At 40.0% G+C, this 10636-nt stretch overlaps 1 protein-coding gene and 1 long non-coding RNA gene across 2 annotated transcripts; both read left to right on the top strand.

Moving 5' to 3' along the window:
- The first annotated feature begins 1212 nt into the window (after window positions 1-1212).
- Window positions 1213-5551, top strand: LOC149945367 (uncharacterized). The gene is made up of 3 exons (XR_016480834.1): window positions 1213-1299; window positions 1839-1966; window positions 5451-5551. It is a non-coding gene; the product is annotated as an uncharacterized LOC149945367 (long non-coding RNA).
- Window positions 5552-6100: 549 nt separating this feature from the next.
- Window positions 6101-9660, top strand: LOC149945366 (uncharacterized). Its single transcript, XM_090176541.1, has 5 exons — window positions 6101-6128; window positions 6872-6939; window positions 7001-9232; window positions 9290-9425; window positions 9484-9660. Exons 1-5 carry the CDS (start codon window positions 6101-6103, stop codon window positions 9651-9653), a joined length of 2634 nt encoding a protein of 877 aa, XP_090032667.1. The 3' UTR covers window positions 9654-9660.
- The last annotated feature ends 976 nt before the right edge of the window (window positions 9661-10636 follow it).

Here is a 10636-nt window from a genome sequence, read left to right as displayed (position 1 = left end):
CGGAATAGCTTAATTTCAATGGTCAAATTACAAATATTTGTATATCTCAGACAAATTGTACACTCAAAAATAGTTTACCTATCAGAAAAAAGTTGCGAGTTGTTACCCAAAAAGTGCCCCAACGTGTTTGCTGACCGCACTGCTTAAGTCCCTGCCAACTAGTTGGATAATTACTACCCCCAATTTTCAAAACACTTTATACTTCCGTTAAGCGTATTTCTATTCGTGACCGAAAACTATCGCTACGCCCACTTTAGTTTGACATTCAAACCTAGATAGGTAGCGGCTAAAACAGACGCCATTAATTTTTCCTCATCGTTATTCGTAAATTTGTTACTACGTCACAAATCACGAGGCAAACACCCCGTGAACACACAGGCGTTATAATATAATTTTGGCATCGTTTTCTTATATTTTGATAAGATTATGATTTAAGAAAAAACGTTCTTATGACTTTTTAATTTGTCTGTAGTAGGCGCTAGATCAGAGGCGCTACCTCGGAGAAGCTAGCGCCGTTACGCCATCTAGACTCGTTTCGATCGCGAATAGAATATGGTTATAATTATGTTTTGATGAAATCAATAATGTATTTATTTCTACCTCGGGATAATAACTAACTTGTAAGTTGAGTTGCTCCGAATCCCATCATGCCCGAACAAAATGAAATCAGCCCGGTATCTCATAGGCCTTTTTATAAAGTAACATTTTTTTAAATTCGGGATTGTAACGTGTGGGACAAATTCAGTCCGCTCGTCCACCTGATTAATCAGGGCGAGATATGTGTAACGGCCACGCCAACGGGGGGATGCGTGGGGACACCCGTGGCGGAAGTATTCCGACAACCCGTTTATAAAGTAACATGGGTTTTCTTGTTTTGATGGTGCTGCTGCGTCACGGGTGACGTATCGATGACGTTATACTATGATAATCCCAGGACATAAGAGTAAATTTGACGAGGCACCCTGTTTTTAAGCGTAAACGGAACTGAACTTCTACGTATTTCTTGACGAATGGCTACATAATATCAAGTTCAGCAAGTGTAACTTATTTTATAGAAAGGCCTATTGGTTCTCTGAAACGTCTCCCCTCCCCCTGTCGTGCCGGGGGAAAATTCGACCATGATCGTTTCGACCATAGACATATGATCCTGTTTCATATGTCTATTATTTCGACATAGTAATTATCCCTAAGTAAAAATAAATACTTTATCGATAAAACTAATAAAAAAAATTAACCAGGATCCGGACAAACTTTGTCGAGAGAATCGGGCTGTCTGCACATTTTATCGGATTTATACCAGTAAGTTGACACCAATAGAAACATTTAAGGGCTAATAACACCATCCAACATTTTTGCAAAACAAGTTTCACAAACCGAGTTGCTCCGTGTGTATGGATAAAACATTTCCACAACGTGTTGGCCACATAGACCCATTTTAGGCTAACTTTTAAAGAACAGCCGTTTTTATGAGCTCGGCTGGGCTCCAAATATTAAAATCTATTGATTTAGGAAGAAATATTGTGCAAGTCGCTAGACAATTAATTTAATATCTATTGATTTTCCTACAAATCCTTTTGGTTGACTATTCTCTAATATGAATATAAAATACCTTTATTAACACAAATTGACATATTTTATAGTAGTAGAGGTAATGGTTTTAATAATGAGGAGTAATTTCCTTGACCGGTTAACGCGTGTATGAACCAGCGTTCCACATTGCCGAAGTTAATACTGTGAACGAAAATAAAACTTGTTTCTCGAATTCGAGTTGAAAATGTTGCCTCGTGTAAATAGACCTTTAGTTAATTTCAATTAATTTAAATAAAGGTTGTTTCTAGGAAAACATTTCCAGCGTTCTTAGTTCCAAATTTAAGTCTGAATTTGAATGGTGGAACAGTTCCAAATTTGATTATTTGGGAAGTGGTTAATGTCGCTCTCATATGCGCCACCAACAATCCTAAAAACGGTATTTAGACGTTTGTATCCTTGGAAGGGCTCCTAGGCAAATAACTCCTCCTTTTATTGCATGGGCCCCTGTTCAGGACCATGCAGAGACATTTCGGTACTCAGGGGTGAATTATATCATCGCCGGCCCTTCTAACTGAAATTTGCAACAGTGATGCTAGTGAAGGGCAAGGCGATGGGTTCCTATGGTACCGGGCCCCTAAAGAGGATGCATACGGGCCCTATTCTGCCGGGTACCGGGGATTTGCCCCCGCCCCTCTGCACGGCCCTGCTCTCGGTGGGCGATAGCCTTCAGCCTAGCCAGCACTGCCCATTGGCACCCCACTTAAATATTATTCAATTCTTAGAGGAAAACCAAGAAGTGTGTGCATTACTTCTGCCTTTTTGTTTTCACGTGCTCGACCTGAGCAGGGATTCTTTCGTTAACATGACAATCGGAAACTTACTGGCTAATATCCTTAGCAACAACGGTACGTTCATAATACAGGGTGTTACGGATAAGAGTACCGAAACTTTTAAAATGTGTTCTATGGGTCAATACGAGTTGAAAATGTCTAATGAACCATGGTCCTAAAATGTACCGTTTATGAGATAAAAGCTTTCAAAATTTGACCTAAAAAACACCGAAATTCACGCAAATGTTAAATCCTTATTATGCCTTGATCACAATTGTTGTCTTAAAATGATCGGTGGTTTTTTAGAGATAAAGTGATAAAAGGATCGCCGAATATCAAAAGATCATTACAATATCGTCCGGAAGTATGCACCTCCAGATTGTGAATTTACGAAGAAGCTTTAAAAACAAGACTTGTACTAATTTTCGACGTTTAATTGTAACCTAGTCGTGTTTGATAGTACAAAAACCAGCAGCACATAATTAATGGTATGTTTTTATTTATCAAAACAGAACAATTATTGACATTGTTACACGCACCGTTCACATTATTTACAAGAGTTGTTCGAAATGCCCACCTTGAACTCTAATGCACAAACGACAACGTCGTAAAAATGATTGACGAACGTTTCTCAGATGTCTGGTGTAAATCACGTGATGGTCTGGAGAATTCTTCATGGTCATCGTTATCACCCTTACCACTTAGAGAAAGTTCAAGCCTTAAGCGAAGCCGACTATCCACACCGCCGCAACCTCTGTCAGTGGATTGTGGACAGAGTGCAAGAAGATCCGCAGTTCCCAAGTGTCATCTTAGCATGCGATGAGGCCAATTTCTCGCGAGATGGTATTCTCAACTTACACAATACCAAAACCACCCTCACGGAACTGTGGTCGCAGCTCACCAAGAAAGATTCAGCCTAAACGTCTGGTGTGGCATTGTTGGAGACAACTTACAAGGAGACTACCCGAGGTGTTACTCACCGATTTTGTTCAAACTCGGGGCATTGGTAGACCTTCATGTAACTTGAAAAATCCTAAAGGGATTTTATTCAATGGGCAACGGTTTTGCCATGGTAACGAAAAATGTTTTTGACAACTTTAAATGGAAATTTTCCCATTGAAAATAACATGGGATTTTGACCGATTCCAAGGGTCCCCCCCCCCCTGTGAAACATTTTACAAAATTGAAAAAAAATTAAAATACCAAAGTTATAAAAAAAAATGATAAAAATTGACGAAAAAAATCAAAATTGGTCACATTTTTATCAATTTTTAAAAAAAAATTTCACGGGGAAATCGGTCAAAATCCCATGTTATTTTATGTTGTCAAAATCATTTTCCGTTGCCATGGCAAAACCGTTGCCCATTGAATAAAATCCCTTTAGGATTTTTCAAGTTACACGAAGGTCTACCAATCCCCCGAGTTTGAACAAAATCGGTGTGTAACACCTCGGGTAGTCTCCTTGTTAGTGGGACCCTATTTCCTTCCGCCAAGACTGAATGGAGAGTCGTACCTGGAATTTCTGCAACGAGCCCTACCAGACCTTCTGGAAGATGTTCCATTAGCGACTAGACAGCGGATGTGGTTCTTGCACGATGGGGCGCCACCACATTTCAGCCGTGCCGTGAGAGACCACCTCGATGCGACATTTCCTTTAAGGTGGATAGGACGAGGAGGAACTATTCCATGACCAGCACGATCTCCCGATTTGAACGCTTGTGACTTCTATCTTTGGGGACATCTGAAAGACGTAGTTTATAAAACAGAGGTCCGAGATGTCGACGACTTGCGCCAGCGTATTATCGATGCGTGTGAGACAATTCGAAACACACCAGACATCTGAGAAACGTTCGTCAATCATTTTTACGACGTTGTCGTTTGTGCATTAGAGTTCAAGGTGGGCATTTCGAACAACTCTTGTAAATAATGTGAACGGTGCGTGTAACAATGTCAATAATTGTTCTGTTTTGATAAATAAAAACATACCATTAATTATGTGCTGCTGGTTTTTGTACTATCAAACACGACTAGGTTACAATTAAACGTCGAAAATTAGTACAAGTCTTGTTTTTAAAGCTTCTTCGTAAATTCACAATCTGGAGGTGCATACTTCCGGACGATATTGTAATGATCTTTTGATATTCGGCGATCCTTTTATCACTTTATCTCTAAAAAACCAGCGATCATTTTAAGACAACAATTGTGATCAAGGCATCATAAGGATTTCACATTTGCGTGAATTTCGGTGTTTTTTAGGTCAAATTTTGAAAGCTTTTATCTCATAAACGGTACATTTTAGGACTATGGTTCATTAGACATTTTCAACTCGTATTGACCCAAAGAACACATTTTAAAAGTTTCGGTACTCTTATCCGTAACACCCTGTATTATGAACGTACCGTTGTTGCTAAGGATATTAGCCAGTAAGTTTCCGATTGTCATGTTAACGAAAGAATCCCTGCTCAGGTCGAGCACGTGAAAACAAAAAGGCAGAAGTAATGCACACACTTCTTGGTTTTCCTCTAAGAATTGAATAATATTTAAGTGGGGTGCCAATGGGCAGTGCTGGCTAGGATCCATAAGTGTGTCAGTTAGTCGAAATAGTTACTAATAGCTTTGAGTGGAGTGACGTGGAATTGAGGACGTACCTAAAAAGATAAGCGCCTCTAGCAAGAAAAATTCGCAACTTAAAGAAAACACAGTAATAAGATTTTAAGATTGTTTTTAAAATCTTTAACTAGTTTCTATATTATGTACGCAAGTAGCTAAAGTTTATTGACTTTTAGGAGTATTTATTTAAAAATTCATTATACTTTTTTACGTAAACACCATTGAAAAACATACACGTTTAAAAACTAAACATGGAATCAATTGCGAATCACAGCACTTACAGGGCCACATAATCTTTTGAAAAATTTGAACCGTATTTCCAGTAGCTCCTCATAGTAGATCTGACGAATGATGATTTGGCATTTGTCAAGCCCTATTTCCTAAATTCAATCGATTCTGTGACCCTTTAAAACCAGATGGCGCTATTTTTTCTGGGATTGGGGAATTTATTAAGTATATTTGGTTTGTCGAAATACTTAGAACGAAACCAAAACACGATGGTAGCAACGGGTGGACTGAGCAGTTTTAGCCACGCCCTGAACTGCATGACGGTTAAACTGGAATGTCAATCGTCACAGGAAAAGCAACTCGACGACGCATTGTTGTCAATTCTGAGCGCCTACAACGCGGCTATCACCGACCATGGTAACAAATTTTCTTCCTAAAAAGTACCGCTTGTTTTGGAATAAAATCTAACGCATTTTAATAATTGGTAGCCCAAAACGCCAATTTTGGTTATAAACTAGGAATATTCGATGACGTATTTAAGCTCCTTCACAACGAAAACACGAGTACTATAGTGAAAACTGCTGCTTTGCACGCATTAAGCGAAAGCGCCGAAGTCAGCGGTAATTACCCTTTTTAGTTTAAATAGAGCCCCGTTGCGGCTAACGTTAGAAGTTTATAAATTGCTGGTTTTTCGTCTACTTTTTGATTTATCGCCTGCTTAGCGTATGAAAATCCTGCAGTTTATTAACTTATCACGCTGGCATCTACTGAACAGGCTAATTAAAAGAGTAATTTTAAATATAGACGAATGTCGCTTGTACTTGACGAAATTGGAGTGGCTTAGTTCTCTTATCAGCAAATTAGTGGCGACCCTCGATGACCCGGACATACACTCTGCCAGCATGTACCTTCTTTGCTTGGCTACCAAAGGTATTTGCTTGAATGCTAAATCCCCACTGCAGAGAGAGGTCAGCGCACGGGCGTAACTCTGCCGTAGCCCGTTCGTCACAATTGTAGTAACTCCTAGTGGGAGGGGATAAAGTACGTAGAGAAGAAAATGCCACCGTCTCTTAGAGCCATCTAACGATCAATTGTTCTTTTAGCCCGAAAATTCTAGTAGACCAAATAAAGGCTGTACACTATGATGCGCCATCTAGTTAATCTTCACATTTTATGATATTATTATACTTCGGTTTAAAAATTAGGATATTATTATAAATAATTAAAGAAGACAAAATACTTATATTGGTATCATAAAATAATTTGTTTTATATAATTTCTTATATGTAGTTTGGGTACAAATATAGATGGCGCGAAACAGCACAGTAAGTTTTTTCCCTAAACGGACGAACGTGTTGCAAAACAAAAACCGAGCGCGCACTGACTACTCCGTAAAATCTTGGAGGAGGGAAGTATTCTGGAGTGGAAAAACCCATAGCGGTAATAAGAACGTCCTTTCCCGCCTATTGCTGTTAGAATTACCCAGACTACCCCGGTTAAACCGGTTTTTGGTCGGACGTCAGCTTTATCTACCATCATTCTGGCTTGATGACGTCCGACCAAAAAGAGCATGATGGGAATTTTACAAAGCCGCAGGTGGCGTCCGACTTTTCCACTCCAGAATACTTCTCTCCTCCAACGTAAAATTATCCTGTATGGGTTCTCCCTTTCAGATACAATTTCAGACGATGAAATTCTTAAAGCCCAAGCCAAAACCGTAACTGATGCGGAAATGTCTCCGGTAAGAAGGTTGACTTTTAAGGTTTGGATATACATTTCATTTATAACATTTTATTCACAAGAACATTACAAAGGAGTTTCGATCTGCAATTCTCAGTGACGAACCTCGATCTAACAGCAATAACGTTAAAATCAGAAGAAATTATAATGCGATTGTTAGGTCCAACACTAGTACCGTGTATGGGGAAGATGACCGGAAGTCGGCCGTATCCTCGGCTAGAAGTTGCACCACTACCGACGGACACACGGATTCAAACTCGCGGGATCAATTTAGCAAATCTCTCCGGTCAATTACAGACGCTTCCAAATTCACTCCCAATTTCCCATTTCGTTACTCGGCTAAAATTAATTTCGACAAGTTGAACGTAAATGAAACAAGATTTACCAACAGCAGCGACGAAAATGAAGACGCGTCTTTCGAGAATTTACCCTTGGTACCATTTCCGAGATTGTATTATCAAAGAACGGCGAGTACTTCTAGAAAAGAATTGGGAAAGGAGTTATCAACGATGCCGCGTACGCAACCAGATCCGCGCCGTTCTAAATGGACTGACCGTCTTCAAACTTCAGCCGAGGCATTAAGGTCTAAAAGTGAGCTACCTGACTGCTTACAAACGTTGATCCAAAGGAACGAGCGAGTGTTAGCGGTTGCTGGTAAAATTCTTCAAGACGCTAATCGCGGGAACTCTTTGGCCCCCAACTTATTTCAAACTGCGACTCCTAGTAGCGAGACAACTAGCCCACCTTGGTTTAAAGCTACAGAGGTAACTCGGTCGCCAAAATATTCCGAAGGGTTCGAGCCATCCTTGGTGGAATCTTCCAATGCAAATGATTACAAAAGCGGAACGCAAGAATGCGTAGAATGTGATCGGAATTACGACGTCGAAGAAGAGGTGCAAGAGCCAAATAGTATCGCAATGGAAGTGAATAAAAGACGTATAAAGGGTACAAATAAGTTTGAGGAAGAAGCTCTGACTGAAAGCCGCAAAGATTTTGAGGTGACTAAGAAGCGCAAAGTAGAAAAGGCTGTGGCTCAAAAGATCATTGAGGAGGAGATGACTAAGAAGCGCAAAGTGGCTGAGGCTCAAAGGCGAATAAATGAGGAGGTGAATACGAAGTGCAAGGAGAGAGAAGCTACGGCTCAAAGGCTCGTTCGGGAGGAGGTGCATAAGAAGGTTGCTGCTCAAAGGCTCTTTAAGAAGGAGGCTAAGGCTCATATTTTCATTGAGGAGAAGGCGGATAAGAAACGCAAAAAGGAGGCTAAGACTCATATTCTCATTGAGGGGGAGGCGAATAAGAAGGAAACTGGGGCTAAAAGTCACACTGAAGACTCAGAGAAGGAGTTGACGAACAAGTGGAAGTACAAAGAGAAGACTCAGGAAAGATTCGGCAAAATATCCAATCAGGATCATTTGGATAAATTATCATCGGAGAAAAGCGAATGCAACGTGAACCGACCCACGCAATTAAAAGTCGCCCCGCTAACGGAATACAACCTCGCTTTATTCAACAAGTCAATGAGCAGCGCTTTAATTGATAGCTCGTGGAATTCCAGGAGCGGAGTATTACAGAGCAAGTTAAATTTTTACAAAAAAAAACGCAAACTCGGAGTCAGATCACGAGACACTGACAGCCAAGACGATGATTATCGTCCCGATAAATTGTACGACCAGTCGTCCGGGTTAAGTTACATTCCGGATGCGACTAATTCGAAGGACATTCCAAACCCACAATCGCTTGAAAAGTCTACAAAAACTAAATCCGACAACTCCATGGCGTCTAAGTCAAGGGACCACGCTTTCACTTTCAAACGTCCCGCAAATTCGAAGTACAAGAAATTTAACCCAAATAGGCCGATAGCTTTGTGCCAGTCCTATCCCATGACGTCCACACCAAAACATGCCCGGGCCACTTCAGGAAGTCAGAAAACGAAAGACACGACAATCTTTGATCAGGAATGTCTCCAAAGAAAAAAGGAGTTACGGAAAAGAAATTCGCAACGTGGCTCCAAGAAGAAGGAAACGGACGATATCTTAGTCGACGTGATAGAACACTACGATGACAGTGGCAAAGAGCACCCCTATGGCCAAAAAGACCAAAAATTGGTTTATCAGGGTGCCAACCGCGCAAAAAGTATAAGTAAATCCCAGAAAAAGAAATCAAAATGTCGCTCGAAGACGAGTAAAATGAATGACATCTTCGTCGAGGTAGTGAAACTCACCGATGACAATTCTGAAAATCCAGACCACATTCCCATCATTTCGGATACCAACTTCACGCTGCCATCAGAAGGAGTAAGTCAATTTCGCCTCTTTATTTCGAGTAACGAACTAATAAATCCTGTACCTAAGGATCATGGCTTGATCTCGGAGGACTACGGATGCGCGTCAAATACTTCCCATGGCCCTATATTTGCTGAGCTGTTGGGTCCCAAAGTCACGGCAAGAGATTATTCCGGTGATGGAATCCAGATAAATCTATGTGCTGGTTAGTAAATGAACGCAAATTTAAAATTGGAAATAGTTACAATGTTAATTTTTTACAGCTTGCAACACTGCTGAAGAATTAGGTGTTCCAGTTATAACGAGCCGAAACCTGAAGAAACTTCTTCAAGTGCATTCGTGTAAATATCACCGACATCTTCTGGTACTGGAAGATAAGTTTTACGGATGGTACCATGAAACCCGCAAAGAATACGATGGTGGTGATGGTTAATCATTACCAACTTTTGATTTTTCGTCATGTTTGGTTCATTATATTTTAAGGAGTTGACTAATCTCCATATTTTAATGTTACACTTTTGTGACTAGTGTTGAGTTAACACTACTTTTTCACTAAAGATTAAAGTTAGGTTTTTTGTTCAAAATTTACAAGATACATTTTTGAAGCGCCAAACTGACATTGAATACTCGTTTACCAACAAGCATACTGGCAAACCTTTGATGACAGTAAAGGTGTGCAATTACCTTTTTTTGGAGACTGATACGAGCTGATATCAAATATTTGTTTTCTAGCCACGTGAAATATCAAATCTAGGAGTAGCAAAAACACTCCTAGATAAAATCGAATACTTAAATAGTCGAATAGTTTGGTCGATATTATTAGAATGAAACAAAAAACAGGACCATTTAACTGATGAAATACTAAATAGTATTTGGAATACCAAATAATTTGACGTATTTGGTCTTGTTTTGCTTTAGGTTTTACCTTGCTAGTGTATAAAATTCAAAACCAATCAAGGCTCAATAATCTAGCAGAACTAACAGCTGACGGAATAAACGTACAGACCTACATTGTTACGCCTTATATAAAGGAAATACAAAACGTGTTTCCAATCATGGCTAATGCCGAGCGACACCGAGCGTTCGAATACCGCCATCTCTGTAAGGCTATCAAGATAGATTTAAATGGAACTAGGCATCTCAAGACGTTTCCTCCTAGTAGACCCGTCCAAACATTTTACAGGGAATATAACCTCCAACGCCTTCTATAAGGTATACCCAACTATTTTAAGGGGTTTTAACGGTAATAGTTAGTGTAGGGAGCTGTTGGATCGAGTTGCATGAAGGGCTTTCCACCACCCTCCTACGCATTCTAACCCGGCCACCTGAATTAATGGCTTTAAAAGTCGCTTGATGACTTAGGCCTAAGGTGGTGCCTTGGGTATTAGCCTAGCTGATTATTATTATTGATTATTA

The sequence above is a fragment of the Leiobunum rupestre genome, chromosome 5, assembly GCF_980474605.1.
Source record: "Leiobunum rupestre chromosome 5, qqLeiRupe1.1.hap1, whole genome shotgun sequence".
In the NCBI taxonomy this organism is placed as follows: Eukaryota; Metazoa; Arthropoda; class Arachnida; order Opiliones; family Sclerosomatidae; genus Leiobunum; species Leiobunum rupestre.
The sequence above is the reverse complement of the archived record's forward strand: the minus strand, read 5'-3'. Positions and strand labels throughout refer to the sequence as shown.